The 22,076-nt window shown below is 45.6% G+C and overlaps 1 protein-coding gene and 3 non-coding genes across 4 annotated transcripts in view; all 4 read right to left on the bottom strand.

Annotated features, from left to right (window-relative positions):
- The window catches only part of LOC146201660 (nose resistant to fluoxetine protein 6-like), a 76,356-nt gene that overhangs the window by 13,041 nt on the left and 41,239 nt on the right, over positions 1-22,076 (bottom strand). Inside the window, exons 4-5 of the mRNA XM_084599133.1 lie at positions 2,521-2,614; positions 209-292 (exon numbers count right to left, since the gene is read on the bottom strand). Of these exons, the coding sequence (XP_084455259.1) occupies positions 209-292; positions 2,521-2,614 (178 nt within the window). The remainder of the gene's footprint in view (positions 1-208; positions 293-2,520; positions 2,615-22,076) is intronic.
- Positions 5,120-5,192, bottom strand: TRNAV-UAC (transfer RNA valine (anticodon UAC)). Its single transcript has one exon. It is a non-coding gene; the product is annotated as a tRNA-Val (tRNA).
- Positions 10,401-10,473, bottom strand: TRNAV-UAC (transfer RNA valine (anticodon UAC)). Its single transcript has one exon. It is a non-coding gene; the product is annotated as a tRNA-Val (tRNA).
- On the bottom strand, positions 17,087-17,159 carry TRNAV-UAC (transfer RNA valine (anticodon UAC)). Its single transcript has one exon. It is a non-coding gene; the product is annotated as a tRNA-Val (tRNA).

Here is a 22,076-nt window from a genome sequence, read left to right as displayed (position 1 = left end):
GTTTGCGACTAGGCGACCAAGTAACTTCTGGGAAAAATATTTGATCTAAGAATGAAGTGAAACTTAAACAATATAAATCTTGCTTAAAAACGTTCTTCTTGAGTATCTAACGAGACTGGTTCATTGTGAAAGGACAGAGAAAGACAGGCAAAGTCGAAAGCTTTGAGTAGCAAAAGAAAACTGTTTGCAGGCAACGACACAAACTGACCTAATGTATCTTCGCATCACTGCTTCCACGAAGGCGCGCAAAGTTGGCTGTGAACGAGTCGTGGAGAAAGACAGAGCAAAACCGCTGAAAAAGAAAAGAAAAATAGGAATGGATTCAGGCAATAACTAGCTTCCTTGAGGCATACGCAGCATTCGGAGTTGAAAGGTGGCGCAAATGACTGTCGCAAGGACGCCATATTAAGGGAAAATTTTATTTCGTCGCGAATCATAGCTTCTCCATGCAGTCGACTTCGGTGATTATATGCTCGCATAGGCGCTATACATAGGCACCACAGGCCCCAGTGTTCGTTGGTGCCAAAATAATTGCGTACAAAATTTAATCCTTTTTGTCTTTTTGCGCATCTGCTTTCTCACATTGACTGTTCAGGTCAAAAAAGCTTTGTTATACAAATGAATACATTTCTTAAGGAAATGGTGATGACGCGCATAGCACTTTTTCAGGGCGACCTGTATTCGATGCCAATATTGAAAAATTCAGACAACGTGATAACTTCGTATGATTACTAAGAAACGCGGTGCGAGGAGAATCTATGTAGCGAACACATTTCCAGGAACAGTTATTACACACGTTAAAGAAAATAGATATGTTAAGTGTTTCAGCGCACACTTAATAAATTCCTAAAACATGGTGATTGAAAACGAAAGGGGTCTATTTAGCTGAAAAATTGTTAGCCATACAGAAGTCAGTAATACCGAGAAATGCTAATTATTGCAAATTTACAAATTTTATTTTGTACTAATGACGAGTTCTTAGCGGCGAAGACACAAATGTATCAGTTTTTACAGCCAAGAAAAATTCGCTTTACAGCCACCCGGAGACTGAAAAAAATGTGGCGCTTTCTTTGCATAAAGCAGAGCCCCAGCCCACAAGGTGCACTGAAAGCTCAATGGAAACGCAAGTGCCTACAGCACTCAATCCGAAACGTCTTGAATAATGTACCGCCGCATGGCTTTCCTTCTGCTTCATAGCTGCGCGCCTCACAAAAAGAAACCATCGCCAAAAATGTGGCCGTTGTTTCTGAAAAAAAAAAAAAAAATGAGGAAGCAAGAATAAAGTACCCACCGCAGCAAAATGCGCGGATGATTCGAAATAGCCGCCATAGCTATTGCAAGACGTCACAGTGAACGTTGCATTTGCGCCGCAATCCCTGCACACGTCGTGCGCTGGAATTGGTTTAATGCGAAGAGAGCAGGGGTTTCTGCTGCGTCACAAGCTATGATGGAAACGAAATCTTAAACGTTGGTTGTAGAAATGCTTTTTCTCATTACAATTAATATGGCATCCTCTTCATGGCTACGAACGCGCATTTGGTACTAATAATCAGGCCGCGCTAATTAAATGGCTAGTCAAACACTTTTAGTTCGAAATCATAGTAACATAGCTCGCAGAATGGCTGGTCTTCTCTTAAACACCGGTTATTTTAAAAGAATAGCTAGAGACTGCCGTGTACAATGCCTGCGACGACGATGAGCCCCATAACTTCATCACTGGCAGCCTGTCTCTAAAATACATCATTGGACAAACGGGCCTCAACGTCACTGAGAAAAACTGCATAGGATGCATGGTTAGGACTTTCCAAGAATGTGTAGGCGAGAGCCTAGTTGGACGTTTCGTTAAACTTATTTACATTTTTTTCTTCGCACTCCGTGACATCAAATTCTCCCGGCACACACTGCAGCACATATCTTCGATGTCCACTTCCCGACGCTGGTTACTACGACCGCCATTTCAAGCTGCTCTAGACTCTTCCGCCGCAACGTACTTTCTCATCTTCCCCGCCCGCGACTGAGGCTTGGTGCGCCGTCACCCATAGCGATGTGGGACGACGCTCTCAGCCCATGTAGCGGCTTATTCAAGGCACACGAGAGCGCTGCGAGCGTGCTGCCGCCGTTGACATGTCCCTCCAGCGGTGATGCCCTCCCGCAACACCAATGACATTTTTTTACTCCTCCCCAGGACTGCTGTTTTCTTTTCCCTCAGTGCCCTCCGGCGTCTTTACTGCAGAGAGAATTACGGACTCGTTATTTAAGCACGCTCAGCTATGGCACGGATAAATGGTGGTTCGAGTCCCATGGCATGGACACGATTACCTTGCTCTCATTTTGTTATTCACGCGATCACGTGACTGGGACCCCGTTTTGCACGACGCATTTCGCGGGCAGCCCTTGCGGACATCTTCCGCCCCTCAGATTTCGCGTCTCGTGAGCCTTTCGCCTTAAGTAACGTTCTTCAGAAAGACGTTGTTGGCTACACAGAAACAGGCTTTATGGCACTTTTGGTTATACTTTTACCTCATGAAGAAAAATGTTGCCACGCTCAAGACACCATTCATGATGAACTGGAACCAGGGCTTCGAAGACAGGCGCATCAATTCAAACGGGCTATCTGTAGGAAACGAGAGAAAAAAATGGATTTGGTTTGGTTTATAGAGTTTAACGTCACAAAGCGAGTCAGACTATGAGAAACATCGTTGCGGAGGGTTCCCCAAATTTCAACTACCCGGAGTGACGGGCACTGACATCGTACAACACATGGGCGCCTTCCTTTCCGCCTCCTTTGAAAAGCGACCCATTAAAGCTTCGCGGTTAAGGGTGCGACGGGACAGCGTTAATGACTTCCATCTGCGGCTGCCTTTGCGCACCGCAATCGTGTATAACACTTAACCTACTACTCGCTTATAAAAATCATACCTTAACTTGTGTCTCTGTTATCTCGCAAATACCCTTTCTACGTACAGTCGTAAGCTACGATATTACGTAAAAGACCACTCAACCGATGGCATAAAGCACCGCTTTAATCAAGTCGTACCAACCTGACACTGTGGCTCAGAGGCAGGGTGGTTGACTCTAATCGAGATCCAAAGGGACCGAACTTTCTTCATCATTCCAGCGCAAAGGAAAAGGCGGAGGTTGCAGCTCCTACCAACGCGGCCACCTCATAGGGTCTCATGACTTCACACAACCCGACTACCACTCAATTTTCCGCTCACAATACCGACGCCGATATCGCTGACGTCGGAGGAGGAGGAACATGAGGAGGAGGAAAGGCAGATAGGCTGACGTCGGATTATCTGGAGAATGCCATAGCTTTAAAATAACTTAATATTTGAATGACCAAGATATTACAACAGCCTTCGGGTCCCGTTATGAAATGATTCGTGTTCCTGGTAATTTTCTTTTTCTTCTTAGGCTAACCAGACATTTTCTATGTGGAATCACTTGTCAACCCTGACATCACCGAAAGCAGACGAACAAAACAAGGAACAATCAACTGAATTGTTATCAAGTAAAACCCCTGATCCAATTCTAGTTTGATGCGACATTTTTTTTTTTCCCGTGATCAGCTGTGCATACAACCGCTTCACCATTACTGGCCTTATCGGCCTGCTGAAGAAGGGGTGAGAAAGATGGCACGCAATGGAATGGAAATTAATAGCTTTAGTCATCGCGTGCGTTGGTCATTAAGCAGGAATAATTTAAAAATGATTTGCCGTTGTTTTTGCGCGTATATTTCATTTCAAGGTTCATTTTCGACATGGACTAGGCGGAAATGTCGGTCTGGCTTTGCATTTTACGTTATAAGTGTGACACAATTCTATATCTAGCCCCAGAATTGTTATTCGGCCCTTTACAAATGGATTTGACTGCTTTTTAGGTTACGTAGACAAAGCAATTGCGTAGGCACTCCTAATTTTGGTGACCCACCCCGAAAATGGTCTTTGTACAATTCGAGAACTCAGTTCACCTATATTTTGAACCGATTTGATCCGCGTCAAAACTGGACTATGGGAGATGCCTTCACCGATAATGAAAAGTGTACTTAGCACACCTCAAACATTTGGGCGCACCACCGTAAAATTGACGATCCAATTGGAAAATCATGTTCAGCTACGTTCGAAACCAGCTTGGGGACTCCTGTAATTTTCTTGGTCCACACCAAAAAGTTGGGGGACCTACCACGAAAATTGCCTTTAGCCAATTCGAAAATTCAGTTTACCTGCGTTTCGAATCGACTCGGACAGGTACAAAAATGGATTAGGCCCACCCTCAAAATTTTGGTGACTCACCCCAAAACTGACTGTCCAATCCTGACCCACGATCCGAACTGACTTGGCCCACTCCAAAAGCGGACTTGGCCCACACCAAAAATTTGTGTGGCCCATCCAGAAAATTGACAATGACTATTTGGAAAATTATGTTAATTTACATTAAAAATCGATTTGGCCACTCCCGAAACCTGCCTGGCGCACCCCAAACCAAGATTTGGCTTAGCTACCTCCAAACCACCTTTGCCCAATTCGAGAACTGAGTTGATCTATACATTCTAAACCGACGTGGCCCCCCACAAAATAGAGATGGTCTACCGACGAAATTTGGAGACTTACTTCCAAATTTAGATCTGAAAATCCTTAAAAGAAGATAGACAGTCAAGGTTTGGACGCTTTTACACGATATTACATTCGTTGGCACAGTGAAACCGCCGGTCATACTTTTTCACTGTACCAGGACGAAGAATTTTGTTGCTGCATGCTGCGACGATCCTGAATAACACGTATTACTCATGCATTAGAAACTGCGTCGGTGGCCAAAGTTTATAGGGATGCCTCTCCTCGTTCATTGTGAGCTTCCTTGTGGTAAGGTCTTGCAATGATACAGGCGGAAGAAACGTACCTTACTTTCCAAGTGTCAGCCCTTTAAAGAAGAATAGATTGTGTAAAAATAGTTTTTTTTTTGCAAACTGGTGCGTCCGGCTTTGAACCGGGGACCTTTCGCATGTAAAGCGAACGGAATGACCCCAACACTACGGAACCGGATCACTCCGCAGCCGTTAGTTCAAGTCTCAGCCCTTTAATATATAGAAGATTGTGTAAGGAAAAAAAAATTAGCAAAGTGGTTCCGCCCAGGTTTGAACCGGGGACCTTTCGCGTGTAAAGCGAACGTGATGACTACTACACTACGGAACCTTTTTTTTACTTCCTTTATTGCCGATTTAGACGTTCAAATCAAGAGGTTACAAGAAAAAACATGCTGGCCACGCTTTGACTAACACGACTTTCAAATATTTTGAGTGACATCAGTTCCTCAAGTGCAGATAGCCATTGTAGTGAATCAGGCAGTGCGCCGTACACATTTCTCAAGCGCACAGCGCCCTCAATGAAATGTTCGCGGACCGGGCGAACAACCAAATCCGCGTGTTCAGACTGCATTCGAGTTTTTTACACAGTGTGGAGGCCCAGGAGCATAATCAGGTCATACGGTATTTCCTCTGAGTTATTCACAGGCAAGAAACGGATGCCGTATGAATCCAGGGGTAACTGTTTTTTTAATGTTCTTCGAAGGACATCCCAAAAAAGGATCGGGTCCCAGCAGTCTAGGAATACGTGTTCTATTGTTTCCGGTTGCTTGCATAAAAGGGCAGTCGGTTTTCCAGGGAATGAAGACTCCTTTATCTTGAAGCCACTTCTTAACTGGGAGGGTGTTGGTATGGATCTTGAAAAAGAACGATTTGGCTGATGGTAGTATAGGCATTTTCTTCACTCTATTTAGGACGTCCTGTCCGGGGCCTCCGCGATGTGTCGAACGGTACAAAGGTACAGGCAACATGGCGTCTACAAGGTCCCTATAGAGTTTTTTTCCTTGTAACAGTGGACAGGTACTGCTGGGATAAGCGTACATCCAAAAGCCTGTACGACAAAACTACTCCACGCAGGTACCCAGTCACACCTTCGCACATATTCTGAACTATCGAAATGACGTATCCAGGGAGAAATGTACCCAGCCTTACTTGCACAACTGTGCGGAGAAAAGTATCATTTTGATCGCGTAAAAAAAAAAAAAAACAAAGCGTGACACGATTTATCGCAAAAACAAGTGAGCCAAGCCAAGGCCACCTTTTTTGACAGGCAAAAACAAATTATTTCGACTGGACCGCTCCCCAAATCGAGGCCCAGATAAAAATAGCAAAAACCCGGTGTATCTTTTGAATGCTCACCCTTGAAGCACACAACACATTCATGACGTACCAAATTTTTGATACCAGAAAAAGGTTGCAGACAGTGGCTCTTGAAAACATGGAAAGTTGCTTGCCTTGCCACCCGTCGGCCTTTTCCTTTGCTCCCAATGCCTGATCTATCCAGTATGGTTCAGGCTCGTGATAATTTCCGAGAGGCACCCCTAGGTACTGTGTTGGTAAGGTTGACCATGTCAGCCGGCAAAACGTTTCTGGTGTGTCTACCCAACCACCGTGCCAGAAGCCGTGACTCTTATCCCAGTTTATCTGGGATCCAGTTGTATCACAAAACTTTTCGACCACATTAGTTGTCTCTGTTATACTCGCTTTGTTTGCGCAAAACACCGCGATGTCATCCGCATACGCCAGAATATTAACTTCTGCTTCCTGCAGCTTATATCCTGTAATGCATGCAATATGTTCAATGGCCAAACAGAGGGGTACAGAGTGGTTCAAGATAAGCGGCAAACAGCAGTGGAGATAGCGGGCATCCCTGTCTCGTCGACGACAGCACGCACAAGCTATCAGGGAGCTCGGTGTAACAATAATTAGCGTTGTGCATTTTTTGTAAGCCATCTTGACACCTTCCGTAATGACACTGCCCACGTTCGTGTGTTCAAGCATGCAGAGCAATGCCTTGTGCGAGACACGATCAAAGGCTTTTGCAAGGTCAAGCTGTATCATCGCGACGTGACCGCCAAGCGCGTCACAACACTCGAACACGCTTCGAGCCACGTGAACATTTGTCGTGATACTGCGGCCTTTAATGCCACAACTATGGTATGGCCCAACCAACTTTTTAATAACACCTTGCAGTCGCCTTGCAAGAACTTTGGTGAATATTTTATAATCGACATTAGCAAGAGTTATTGGGCGATATGACCCTGGCAACAAACGTTTCTGAGCATCATCGCTCTTTGGGATTAGCACAATATGTGAAGTTGTGAAGGACAAAGGCAGTCTTTTCCGGTTATACGCTTCGTTAATGACATGATAAAGTAATTGGACTAGCTCAGAGCAGAATGTTTAATTGAAAATGGCCCCTAAGCCATCAGGCCCAGGTGCTTTCCCGGCAGCTAGGCCATTTATTGCACATTCTATTTCGCTTTCTGTAATTGATTGTTCTAGTTGTGTCTTCACTTCTTGTCAAGCTTTGGCATCAGTGGGAGGAATTCTTTTTGGAACCCATATTTATGGTCCCGTGGATGACTTGGAATTTTTTTAAAGTGCTCGACAATCTCTTGCTTAATTTCATTTCTGTCCGACGTAATGTTGTCACCTATAGCTAGCTGTCGGATTTCCTTTTGACATGCGTCTCTCTTTTCGTCTGAAAGAGCGCGTTTGGTTGGCATTTCATCCGCCAAAGCTTCTGTGACCTTGATCTCACTACTGCCGCCTTGTGTTTCTCCGTATCTATCCTTTCAAGCTCAGTTTTCACTTCCTTTATTTCGTTAACATACAGACCAGGTTCGGCATTTTCCATGCTAACAAAAAACTGCAGTTAATGGCGAAGCTTTGTTTCTGCTTCTTTCTGCTCGCGTCGGATGACACTATACTTCTTTCAATAGCTCTTGTTTTTACTTTCTGCTTAAACTCTTCCCAACGAATTGCGTAGCTTACTGGCTCGCCTGTTGTCACATTTTTCAGTTCTTTCGTTACTGTGTCGACGAAAGCTTCAGCATCCAACAGCTGCGCATTCATTTTTCACAAGTCCCAGCTAAAGGCTCGTTTGCTCTGCGTCTTACCAAAGGTGGCAGTTACCAAGAAGTGATCGCTATATGCGACGGGTTTCACTTTGTACTCACTACACCAGGGCACCAATTCCTCAGAGACAAAATCTGTCTAACCTTGCGTGGCTGTCTCGCTGGAAGTGGGTAAACTGCGGACGAGTACCGCTGGCGAAAACGCTACCAAAGTCTTAAGGTCATATTCATGCACCAGCGTGTTCAACAATTCTGTACTCTTGCATTGCACACACAGTTAAAATCGCCCAGCAGTATAACCACTTTCTGACAGTTTATATACGCCTCAACGTGTTTTAAAGAGGGATCGCAGCTCCATGTCAATATTCAGCGCATATACACAGATAACGCGGCACTCCAATTCGCCAAAGACTACGTCAGCCCCTAAGTGGCGCCCACTGTCACATGAAAACACTGACTGCACCATGATGCCAAAGTTTTTTCGTATAAATATAGCTCAACCACCTGATCCGCCAATCGCGTGAGAAATACACACGTCAAAATGAGCTTGAAAATTGGACACCATTCGGTGTGTGAACTCCTGGCTCTCAATTTTTGTCTCTTGAACTCCTACTATAGGCAAGTCATTATCTAACAGAAGGCGACTCAGCTGATATTGTCGTCTTCTTGATCCTAGGCCCCGTATGTTTAACGTCGCTACCCGTAGCGATGTTTCGATACTAACCGCCATGGCTACACGATAGAATGGTGCCCGTTACAACAGCCTGAGAGTGTTTGCTCATGATACTGTGATGATAAGCGCGTCGACTGGCAGCAAAAAAAAAAATAATAATAAATAAATGAAACCCGACCGTACAAAAACGGCAATCAAAGTAACCTTGGCGCCTCTTTCCTAGTCCAGACACAAACAACGAATCGCTCATGGTGACAGCCATGGCGTTTACGGAAACCCCCCAACCACCTAAGCTATACAGAACATGTTTACGGAGGTAGTTTACCCGCCTGCCGAGTATCGACCGTGTTCGGTCGTGGCCTCAAGGTATGTTTCCGCATACCTGTGGCTTTGGTCGGTGGCTTGTCTCTGCCCCCGCCGTCCTCCTGCGTCCCCACACTGAGGGTCATATGTCATGTGGACATTTCCCCGCTGTCGGGCAGGCTGAACTGGTAAGGATTTCCATATCCTCAGGTTCTGAAGTGCGTGTGGGCAGCTCAGAATCATCTGAGGTTTTTAACTCTGCTCTTGGAACGGTCAAAGAGTCCTGCGAAGGTGGCCGTTGGTGGTCTACAGTGACCGCACCAGCTCCGGGCGGCTCCTGCTGCGGCAGTGGTACCGCCGCCTTACCGGCGACTTCCGCTGTTACACTTGCCGCCGATGCCGCCTCCTCCATGTCCGCCTCGTCCGTGAGCAGGTTTGAGGCGTCTTCGCTGGTTGTTGGTCCTGTTACGTTAGCATACGTCCGCTCGCACAGGCTGCTCTCATGAACAAATCGTCAGCACGCACTGCACTTAGGAATGCGACAGTCCCGACGAATGTGGTCCGTGCCACGGCACCGAGGGCAGAGTGGAGCCCTGCCTGGCAGGACTACGAGGGCCAACTCGCCGGCGACGCTCACCTGGTGTGGCAGGTCGTCGAGCTTTACGCCCGGCTTCAACTTCAAGGTGACCAGTTTTGTAGTTGAGCCCTTATTAGTCAGGTCATGCACACGCCAACGCTCTCGGCCGACGTCTGTGACCTTCCTGAATGCCGCGAAGGCAAGCCGTACGTCGTCGTCGGGAATGCTGTGCAGCAGCCAATGCACTTTCATGCTAACGTCTTGGTTGCCAGGATCAATCACGATACATCGGCACTCTTTCACTAGAAGCTCACCCTTGTCGACTATCTTTTTCACCGCTTCTTCGTCCTTCAAAGTTATCGCCTACACATGGCTCATGCGGTAGGCTCCGACGGCAATCACATCCGACAGAAGCGATAATTCGGCGAGCGCGTCGCGGAATTCGTACGCCATGTACGGGTGGGCCCTAACATCGCAATGTAGACAAACGGTATTCAAAACTAAACGCCCTGTTGGCTAACTAGGCAAAACAACTTGATACCCGTTGTCCGAGGCAATGTTCCTGTTACCGCGGCCCTGCTGGGCCGCCGAAGCCGCTCCTGAGAAGCCCTGCATCCTGCGTCCGTTCACTAGCGTGGCCGGAAGCAGAATCTCTACACTACGGAACCGGATCACGCAGTGGCCGTTAGTTCAAGTGTCAACCCTTTAATATATAGAAGATTGTATAGAAGATTGTGTAAGGAAAAAAATTTAGCAAAGTGATTCCGCCCGGGTTCAAACTTTTCGCGTGTACAGCGAACGTGATGACCACTACACTACGGAACCGGATAACGCAGCAGCCGTTAGATCAAATGTGAGCCCTTTAATATATAGAACATTGTGTAAGGAAAAAAAAAACCAGCCAAGTGGTTCCGCCCGGGTTCGAACCGGGGACCTTTCGCGTGTAAAGCGAACGTGATGACCACTACACTACGGAACCGGATAGCGAACTGGCCGTTAGATCAGGTGTCAGCCCTTTAATATATAGAAGAAGATTGTGTAAGGAAAAAGAAACTAGCAAAGTGGTTTTGCCCGGCTTTGAACCAGGGACCTTTTCGCGTGTAAAGCGAACCTGATGACCTCTACACTACGGAACTTTTTTTTTCTTTATTACCACATTGGAATATAACACAAAAAACTCATCTGTACAGCATCTACATCACTTGACAAGTACAAGGCGCGAGCGGAAATCTACCTCGCTCACGCAACAGGATTAAAATTTGGAGGACGCTTAAGCTTCGCCTTCAAGAGTGGAACGCGATAGCGTTGCACCTCGTCGAGAAAACTTATTAAACGCAAGGGTATTGGGGCATCCTCGCACCGGTACCTGCGCGGCCCGAAGGGGAGAAGCGGGTGAGCGAAGATAGTGATCTAAAGAAAGGAAAGGCGCTTGATTCTACAACCCGTGAGGGTGCACGGCGAAACTTCAGGGGCGAGTGGCGCGCCACGTGTCGGGGCAGCGCCGCACATTGCGAGGAGGGGTTCTTCTGTGTTTGACGCAAGATGGCTCTGCATGTGCGCAGAGCGCAGAAGAAATGTAGCGGAAACGTACTTCGCTACTCGTGTAACTGCGACTTTTGTAAGTAACATGCTCATAATTACCGATATACACCGCAGTATAACGTTCTACGGCACGTTTCTAACGCAACACCGCATTCACTAGAATCGCTTTTGTACCGCTTTCGCGCATCGAACTCGTGGCTGAGTGGTAGCGTCTCCGTCTCACACTCCGGAGACCCTGGTTCGATTCCCATCCAGCCCATCTTAGAAGTTGCTTTTTATTTATGAAGTGCATGCCGGGATTTATCGCTCACGGACAACGCCGCCGACGCCGACAACACCGGCTTTTCTGCGACACGAGCTCCTTAACGCTACCGCGTTAAAAGTGTTTAAGCTGTACAAGGTCGTCCATTACTGAGAGCCACTCGGGGGGCTCATTTTGGGCCCTAAGCACACCTCTTATAAAAGACATGCTTTTTATAAAGTACTCCTTGACCGGGAGTACAGTCTCGTCTGCGTGGCTGAATGCCATTCGATTTCTCCAAATACTGTGTAGGCTGAGAAGCATGACAATTTCATATGGTATGTCGTCCCCACTCTCTACAGGTAGAAATCGTATTCCGTAAGGCGATATCGGAAGCAACTTTTTAATCGTTCGTTGCAGATGTCCCAATGAAATACAGAGTCTGTACAGTGAAAAAACATGTGATCTACCGTCTCCGGTGTTCTACAAATTAGCCAATTTATGGACCATGGGATAAAAATACCCTTCTCATGAAGCCAGGGCTACACTAGTAGTGTGCCACTGTGCAGTTGAAAAAAGAAGGTTTTCACCGAGGCATCCTCTTTACTATTTTCAGTACATTTTTCCCTTGACCTACACTGTACATGGCCCGGTAGACAAGAACAGGTAACATAGTATCAGTGAGTGCTTTGTAAAGTTCTTTCCTCGATACTTCAGTAAGGTATTGCACTGAAAAGCGAACTTTCAAAAATTGAAAAGCTCAAACAACCTCCGAGAGAAAACCTCTGACCCTCGTGTGTTTAACAGGGCTGGATGATCCAACGAAGTCTGGTAATGCCTCACCCAGCCACAGTTGCATTACTGTCCGCAAGAAAGCGTCTTTTTGGTCCCGAAGGAACATAAATCCCGACACAAGTTGCCTAATGAACAAATGAGTCAAACCCAGGCCGTCGCTTTTCACAGATCGGAAAAGATTTGTGCGGCTTGTCCTCTCCCAACTCGACCCCCAAATAAACACTGCAAACACTCGGTGCAATCGCTGGACACTGGTTCGTGACATGCACAATACCTGAAGCCCATACCAAACTTTGGCCACTAGAAACAGGTTGCATACTGTGGCTCTAGTAAAAATAGAAAAATCTCGGCCACCCCATTTGTGCGTATTTTCACGCGCTTGTTCAATTTCTGCTTCCCAGTACTTTGCTGGTTCTTTATAATCGTTTAGCGGAACTCCCAAATATTTAACAGGTGACATTGCCCACTGAAAGCCTTCGTGCATGATAGGCGCAGAATCCCAGTTACCATGCCAAAAGCCGAAGCACTTTTCCCAATTTATCACGCTTCCTGTGACTTTGAAAGCTAAACATTTCGACAGATTTGCCTGTCTGGTTGGGTTGATAACTAAATAAAACTTGAAATTTCTCCAACCAACACTTTTATTTTGTAAAACCCGACGTTTCGGAGCCGGCTCGGCTCCTTCTTCAGGGGTGCATGACGCGGGGCTAATGGTCGAGGGGGAGAAGAAGGGGGGGGGGGAGAATGGGGAGGGGGTGAGATGTGTGTGAAAGAAATGAGAAGGAAGGAGGGGGGTTTAGACGAGCAACGACAGGCCCCGGGAAGAAAATAACCAGCAGCAAACAACTACATCTCAAAAGTGCGTCACTGTCCCCTATGTCCGAGGCGCCAGCGAAACCATCGCCCGTATTCTAAGAAAAGAGGGAATTCGAGTGGCGCACAAGCCTTCAAACACTTTGAGGAGCCTGCTACCGTTCCCCAAAGATCGACCACCAAGAGAAAGAGCCCAAGGCATTGTCTACAAAATTCCCTGCGCCGACTGGGATGCTAGCTACATTGGCGAAACAAAAAACCTAAAAGAAAGAATTCGGCAACACAAGAACGATGTACGAAATTTTTCAAGAGAACGCAACCCCGTAGCTGAGCATTCAGAAGATTCCGACCACAGAATAAATTTCGAAGAAACGTTCATCCTGGATATCGAGACCAATTACCGCAAAAGACGCCTCCTCGAGTCATGACACATACAGTCAACCGCAAATAACATCAACCGGACAATAGGCAACCTCCCTGCTGTATACTTGCAAGGTCTTGGCTCTCTCCTGGCCACTTCACAGAAGAAAAGAAAAAAGTCGCCAGCGAGCACACCTGCACCTGCGGCACCCTCACTCGTCTAAACCCCCCTCCTTCCTTCTCATTTCTTTCACACACATCTCACCCCCTCCCCATTCTACCCCCCCCCCCCCTTCTTCTCCCCCTCGACCATTCCTTTACTTATAGCTGCACGCAGCCCCGCGTCATGCACCCCTGAAGAAGGAGCCCAGCCGGCTCCGAAACGTCGGGTTTTACAAAATAAAAGTGTTGGTTGGAGAAATTTCAAGTTTTATTTATTCCTGAGACTTTGTAAAACCTAGTTGCCTCTTTCACTGCTTCTGTTACGCTATCTTTATCTGCGCAGAAGATTGCAATGTCATCCGCGTAAGAAAGGATTTTAACTTCTGTGGACAATATCGCAAAGCCATAGACATTCTCATTTGACATAATTTTTAGACAGAATGGTTCGAGATACAGAGCAAACAACAACGGCGACAAAGGGCATTCTTGTCTCACTAAAGTACGAACAGTAATGCTTTCACTCAGTTGCTTATTAATAACGATGTTTGCCGTACAACCAGCATATGCCATTTTAACACCTTCAACAAGAACGCGGCCAACATTCACATGTTAAAGGTTAGAAAACAAGATATGGTGACTAACGCGGTCAAAGGCTTTTTCCATGTCTAATTGCAACATGGCTACACGTTTCTCAAATAAATCACAGCATTCTAGAATACTACGTGCTACATGAATGTTTGTATGTATCGTTCGACCTTTTATTCCGCACGTTTGGTGCGGGTCAACAATAGACTTTATTACATTCTGCAATCTTCTTCCTAAAACCTTCGTGAAAATCGTATAGTCTACATTTGTGAGACTTATGGGCCTATAAGCTTTTACTGAGAATCGGCTGGCGGGATCATCACTCTTCGGTATGGAAACAATGTGGGTTTTTCGGAAAGACGGAGGCATCATGTGGGTTTCATACATTTCTTGAATTATTCAGTGAAAAATATACGCCATATCACTCTTCAAGGCTTTGTAGAAATCTGCGCTAAGCCCGTCTGGTCCCGGTGCCTTTTCAGAGCTCAACTCGTCAATAGCACGCTCGATTTCAATAACGCTAATAGGTGCCTCTAGGTTAAGCTTAACTTCATCACCTAGTATGTGCAACAGCGACAAAAAATCTGACTCAAAGCCTTCTTGCAAGTTTGCCTCATGACCCAGCAGTTCTTCATAATAATCAACAAACTCATGCTGAATAGTCTTGAAATCGCGAGTTTTTTCTCCCTTGTAGTCTATCTCTTTAATCTCATTCTTGACGGCATATCGTTTTTCGTCGCAAAGGGACCGCTTTGTTGACGACTCACCTAGCCACAACCGCTCTGCGCGTGCGCATATGATAGCACCTTTGTATTTTTTCTTGTCTATCAGTTCTAGTCTATTTTTTGTTTCTTTTATTTCTGTTGCAAACTGGCCTGGCTGTGCGTTTTCTAGCCGCAGAAATGAATTTAATCGACTTTGAAGCTCTTTTTCCTCCGTTTTCTCGTTATGTCGTAGTGCACATGCTCTTTCGATTGCGCTCATTTTTGTTTCTTCTTTGAAACGCTCCCATTTCTTTATAATGTCCCTATTGTCGCCCATAAACACACTGTCAAGTTTTTCTTGTACTGTACGCGCGAAACTTTCATCACTAAGCAGCTTTACATTTAGTTTTCAAAGGTAACAGTTGAAATTGGATCTCTTGGGCTTAGTTCCTACTGTAAACATCCCCATGCAATGATCGCTGAATGCGATGCTTTTAACCAAGTATTCACTAATCATTGGTACCAAGATAGCCGACACATAAGCTCTGCCGAGTCATGCGTGGCTGGCTTGTTGGAAATGCGTGAACTGAGGACGGATTCCTCCTGACGGAGCACTCCCAACATCTTCGAGATTGTTCTCTTGGACGAATGAGCTCAGAAGCAACGAACTTTGATACCGAATGATCGCGTTAGTAGCTCTGTCCTCGGGCATACACACGCAATTGAAATCACCTAGAAGGATCGTATATCTGGTAGAATTCAAATAAGGTTCAATATTTTTGAAGAATGCTTTGCGCTCATTTTCCTTATTTGCGGCATACACACACAGTACGCGCCACTGTAAATCAAGATATGAAAAATCACACATAACAAAACGTCCAGTATTACAAACTACAACAGATTCTTCAACAATACCTAAAGAATTGCGGATGAAGATAGCACACACTCCCGATCATACATGGCAAAATTACTTTTCAAAAGGAATTAAATTACATTACTAATTACTTTGCTGAAAATCCCAGAAAAGTAATTAAATTACATTACTCATTACTGCTCCCAAAAAGTAATGAAATTACATTACAATTACTTCTACTGAGTAATTAATTACTTTTAAGTTGCTTTCTAGTTTCCATCCATGCAAAAACTAAGCAAAGCTAGTAAGCAAAACAACTTGTTCTCCAGACGCGAAGCACCAACATTCATTCGTCTTCCCGCCATATTCTGTCCCATAGAGCTATTCCTTCTCTCTCTCCTACAGTACGTGCGATTACAAAAACAAGACTACCACAAAAAAAAAAAAAAAAAACATGGTCGAATGGTCCTGAAATGACCGGAAAACCCAGCGTCTTGCTGGCCCAGAGCTGTCTCCGCCGTTTGAAGGGCCCGAGAAGCTAGGTTATTTATTGCTTCCGCAGTCCCAAGAATCGATGTCGGCACATTTGTGCTCACTGCTCAGTAATGCTCAAGCCCCGGTGCCTCACTTCATGGACCCTTCTGCCTATCTCGCCCAACCCCAATCCTCCCTCGCCCCGTGGTGTTGAGTGTAACCAGGCACCACTGTGCCCTAGCCAACGCAACAGGGAGTGCCACTACGCCGCGTTCCATACTAGTTTTCAGCTCCAGCCTTCTTGCACCATCTCTCCAGCATTCCCTTGACGCCTTGTATCCTGCTGCTTGGAGAATGGTTAAGGTCTCAGACGCACTGTTCTGTACAACTCGTCCCCCTTTGCCGATCCGTTACGCTGGCTTCACTTGCCGCACGCCGTTCCTGCTTTCGCGGCACTCTACTTCGTCGTCTATTGAAGGAGTAGTGGCGCATTTTAGTAAAAGTAATTTCGAAGAGAATTAATTACTTTTGCTGCGAAATTACTACCAAAAAGTAATTCATTACATTACTAAATTACCAACCCGAAAAAGGAATTCATTACATTACAAATTACCGAGAAAAGTAATTAAATTACAGTAATTTCATTACTGTAATTCAATTACTGCCATGTATGCTCCCGATGTACCAACAGAATGGCATACACATACACTGTACCGATTTATAAACGGTTCGACCATGCGGTTTGTCTGAGCTTCACTTTCGACCTCAGTCTCTTGCACTGCTATCACGTCCAAATCGTTGTCCAGCATGAGGCGACTCAGTTGATACTGACGTCGCCTCGCTGCATGGCCTCTTGCATTAAGCGTGGCAAATCGAAGTGTTACTTCAGGTTGAGCTGCCATTTCGTTGAGAAACACAAGATAACCGAACCGCTCGGTGCTCACCTTCTACCGTATTATACACAGATGAATACAGGAAACGTTCTCGCTTACGAAATTTCGAGTCCACTCGACAGGTGTGCGGGTCGTCCGGCGTGTACTGACTGAAAAAAGAAATAGCGAAGTGGTTCCGCCCGGGTTCGAACCGGGGAGCTTCCGCGTGTAAAGCGAACGTGATGACCACTACACTACGGACCCGGACCGTTAGATCAAGTGAGGCCCTTTAATATATAGAAGATTGTGTAAGGAAAAAAAAATAGCAAAGTGGTGCCGCCCGGGTTCGAACCGGGCACCTTTCACGTGTAAAGCGCCCGTAATGACCACTACACTACGGAACGTTTTTTTTTTTCTTTTTTTTTTATTGCCGGGCTTCGGCAAATGACGTTCAGTACATGAACTACACAAAACTCGATGAGTATGCAAGCAGCCCATTCCCACTTCGGTTAGGGATTGTCATACTAAATTCTTTCAGATGGGTCAAAGGTTCAACCTTTGAAAACCAATCTGGAACAGATGAGCCTGCTTTAAGCACCTAAATAAACTTACTCATTGTTTCTCGAAAAGATATTCGCGCCGGTCTAGCATCTGGGTCACAGTGATACCAGGCCATGCGAGACCGCCATATGCTATGGAGGCCCACAAGCATTATCAGGTCAAATGGTGCCTCGTCCCGCTCTGTAGGTAGAAACCTGATGCCATAAGGGTTCAGCGGCAAATCTTTCTTCAAGGTCCTTTGCTGGACATCCCAGAAATATCATCATCATCATCAGCCTGACTATACCCACTGCAGGGCGAAGGCCTCTCCCATATTTCTCCACTTAACCCGGTTCTGTGCTAGCTGCATCCACTTGACCCCTGCGAACTTCTTAATCTCATCCGCCCACCTAACTTTCTGCCGCCCCCTGCTACGCTTTCCTTCCCTTGGAATCCAGTTTGTTACCCTAAGCGACCATCGGTTATCCTCTCTTCGCTCTACATGTCCTGCCCATGTCCATTTCTTCTTCATAATTTCCACTAGAATGTCGGTAACTTGAGTTATTTCTCTGACCCACTCTGCACGCTTCCTATCTCTTAATGTTACCCCTACCATTTTTCGTTCCATAGCCCTCTGGGTTGTTCTCAACTTAAGTAGAACTCTCTTGGTTAGCCTCCACGCTTCAGCGCCATAGGTGAGTACAGGTAAGATGCAACTGTTATATACTTTCCTCTTTAGCGATACCGGTAAGCTGCTAGACATAATCTGCGAGTGCTTGCCAAATGCGCTCCATCTCAATCTTATTCTTCTTGTTATTTCCTTTTCATGGTCCGGGTCTGCGGTTACTACATGTCCTAAGTACACATATTCGCCTACTACTTCCAGTACTTCGCTACCTAATGCAAACTGCTGTTCCTTCCCGAGGCTGTTGAACATCTTAGTCTTCTGCATATTGATTTTCAAGCCTACCTTTCTACTTTTCCTGTCTAGGTCATCAATCATTATTTGTAGTTCATCTCCCGAGTTGCTTAGCAAGGCAATGTCATCAGCAAATCGCAGATTACTGAGGTATTTTCCATCTACCCTTATCCCTAACTGCTCCCATTCCAAGTCTCTGAATACTTCTTCTAAGCAAGCTGTGAATAGTACTGGACAGATTGTGTCTACTTGCCTAACACCTTTCTTCATGGGAATTTTGTTACTTTCTTTATGCAGAATTATGGTTGCTGTGCAGCCACTGTATATATCTTCCAGCACTTTCACGTACCGCTCGTCTACCCCCTGATTTCGCAATGCCTGCATCACCGCCGAGGTTTCAACTGAGTCAAATACTTTTTCGTAATCAATGAATGCTATGTATAAGGGCTGGTTATATTCCGAGCATTTTTCTATCACCTGATTGATGGTATGGATATGATCGATAGAAGAGTACCGTTTCCGAAATCCTGCTTGATCCTTTGCTTGATTGAAGTCTAAGGTTGTCCTGATTCTATTAGCGATTACCTTAGTAAATACCTTATACGTAACAGACAGTAAGCTGATTGGTCTGTAATTTTTAAGGTCCTTAGAGTCCCCTTTCTTATGAATGAGGATAATGTTTGCATTCTTCCATGGTTCCGGTACCGTCGATGACACCAGGCACTGCGTCAGTTTTTCTAACCAGGTCAGTTTTTCTAACACGATATCCCCCCCGTCCTTCAGCAAATCCGTAGTTATCTGATCCTCTCCAGCTGATTTCCCCCTTTTCATAGTTTCTAATGCTTTCTTGACCTCGTCCTTCGTCACTGGTGGAACGTCTGAATGTTGGTCCCTACCGCCAATCTCATTACGGTCCTGACTACTTTGGCTACTGTAGAGATCTGTATAAAACTGCTCGGCTACTTTTACTATCTTGTCCATATTCGTGATGACGTTGCCCGCCTTGTCCCTTATCGCATACATCTGGTTTTTGCCTATGCCCAATTTCTTTTTTACCGCTTTAAGGCTTCCCCCGTTCTTTACAGCATGCTCAATTTTCTCCATGTTATACTTCCTTATATCGGCCACCTTGCGCTTATTGATTAGCTTTGATATCTCGGCCAATTCGATCCGGTCTGTTGGATTGGAAGCTTTCATTCTCTGGCGTTTCTTAATCAAATCTTTCGTCTCCTTAGACAGCTTACCGGTATCCTCTCTGTCCTACCGCCTACTTCTACCGCGCACTCAGTAATGATATCTCTGAAATTATTGTTCCTTGCTTCTAGGGTAATGTCGCCATCCTCGGTTAGAGCTGAATACCTATTCTGTAGCGAGATCCTGAACTCTTCTGCCCTCAGCCCCCTCACCGCTAATTCGTTGATGGGTTTCTTTCTTACTAATCTGTTGCGTTCCTTCTTCAGATTTAGGCTAATTCGGGACCTCACCATCCTGTGGTCACTGCATCGCACCTTCCCGATTACCTCTACATCTTGCATAATGGCGGGGGTTGAACACATTATGAAGTCGATTTCATTTTTAGTCTCCCCGTTCGGACTTTTCCATGTCCATTTCCGGTTCTTCCGTTTGCTGAAGAAGGTATTCATGATTCGTAAGTTATTGCGCTCTGGAAACTCAACTAGTAACTCCCCCCCTGCTATTCCTAGAACCAATGCCATAGTCACCTACTGCCTTGTCTCCTGCCTGCATTTTCCCTACCTTGGCATTGAAGTCGCCCATTAGTACAGTATACTGCGTCTTTACTTTTCGCATTGCCGATTCTACATCTTCGTAGAGGCTTTCAACTTCCTGGTCATCATAACTACATGTAGGTGCATAGGCCTGTACAACCTTCAGTTTATACCGCTTATTAAGCCTAATTACGGTGTCTGCCACCCTCTCATTAATACTATAGAATTCATCGATATTACCCGCTATATACTTACTAACAAGGAAACCTACTCCTAGTTCTAGCCTCTCCGGTAAACCTCGATAACACAGTACATGCCCATCCTTCAGTACAGTATATGCCTCATTCGGCCTCCTAACCTCACTAAGCCCTATGACATCACATTTCATACCTTCTAGTTCCTGTAAGAGCACTGCTAAACTATCTTCACTAGCTAGGGTTCTAGCATTAAACGTTGCCAGGGTCAGTTTCCAATGGCGGCCTGTCCAGCGGTGCCAGGCTTTCTTAGCACCCCCTGCTGCGTCACAGGTCTGACCGCCGCCGTGGTCAGTTGTTCCGCAGCCGCTGGTGACTGAGGGCCGGGGTTTTGTGGAGCTTATGATAAGAGGTTGCGGCCAATTACTGCACCAGGGTGGCCAACTCCTGTCCTGGTGAGGCAGTGCGTTGCCGGAGGTGTTCACCGGCATCAGGTCGCACCCCAAACCTGTTTATGCAATTCCATCGACACGCGGAGTTTTTTTTTTTTTTTTAATCCGGTGGAGAATTGCGCGCCACTGGGATTTGAACCCCGGTCCTCTTGCATGCGAGGCGGATATTCTACCGCTACGCCACCGCTGCGCAGTTCCCAGAAATATACCCCCTCCCAACAATGCAAGAAAACATGATCAATCGTTTCCGGTTCCTTACATATAAGGCAGTGTAATCCCCATGGAAGTAGCATGCCCTTTGCCTGTTAAAAAGATTTTACACTGAAGGTGCCTGTGTGCAGCTTGAAAAAAAAATGTTTTCACCCCCGGTGGCACAAGCATCTTCCTGACACGTTTTAAAACGTTTCTTCCTTGGCCTCCTTTGTATATGGCTCTGTACATTGGTTCCGGGAAAACAGTCTCACATAACTCCTTATACAAGTTTTTCTGTTCACATTGGTTAAATACTCTTTCGAGAACAAAAGTGGGAAAGCTCGCACTTAATACAATCAATCAATCAATCAATCAATCAATCAATCAATCAATCAATCAATCAATCAATCAATCAATCAATCAATCAGCCTTTTATTTTCTCTATATTAGAGAAGGAGACAGAACTAAAAGCTCGGAAGCTTGACAGAGGTCCTGCCCCCTTTTTTTACATTGGCATTGCATCAGACAAGCGGCAATAAATTCTGGGCTGTACATTATAGCACAAAAGAAGATAACACACCTTCAAAAAGAAGCAAAAAGTACCTACACAAAAATATATGCAGCGTCATCACACAAACTTGTTTAGAAATGAACCTCAACAAGAGTTGAGGTCAGAAAAATTTTCTTAATAACAGTATTTGAATGCTAGAAAGGGTCAAACATTTCTTTGTTTAATTTATTGAATAGCACTGGCAGTGTGTAAGAGATAGTAACCTGAAATTCTTCGGTTCACTCGTTGCGCGGAAACAACCAAATCTGTCACCGCACTCCCGAGCCATACTTGACACATGGTGAGCAGAAAAGGATCTTTTACGGCTCGGAAAAACAAAAATCTATTAACAATTTGACGCAAAAACAAATGGCCAAGTCCGAGTCCGCCTGCTTTGACACACCGAAATAAATAAGAGCGGCTACATCTCTTCCCACCTGAGGCCCAAATAAAAGCAGCAAAAACACGATGCAGCTTCTGTACATTCAACCGAGAGCAATGCAATGCTTGCAACACATACCACACCTTGCTCACGAAAAACTGATTACACACAGTACCTCGCGAAAAAATAGACAAATGGGCACTTTTACATTTTTCCGCCTACTCT

This window comes from Amblyomma maculatum, chromosome 1, assembly GCF_055883805.1.
Source record: "Amblyomma maculatum isolate TAMU_Amacu chromosome 1, ASM5588380v1, whole genome shotgun sequence".
NCBI lineage: Eukaryota > Metazoa > Arthropoda > Arachnida > Ixodida > Ixodidae > Amblyomma > Amblyomma maculatum.
Note: the sequence above shows the minus strand (reverse complement) of the source record. Positions and strands in the feature narration are given on the sequence as shown.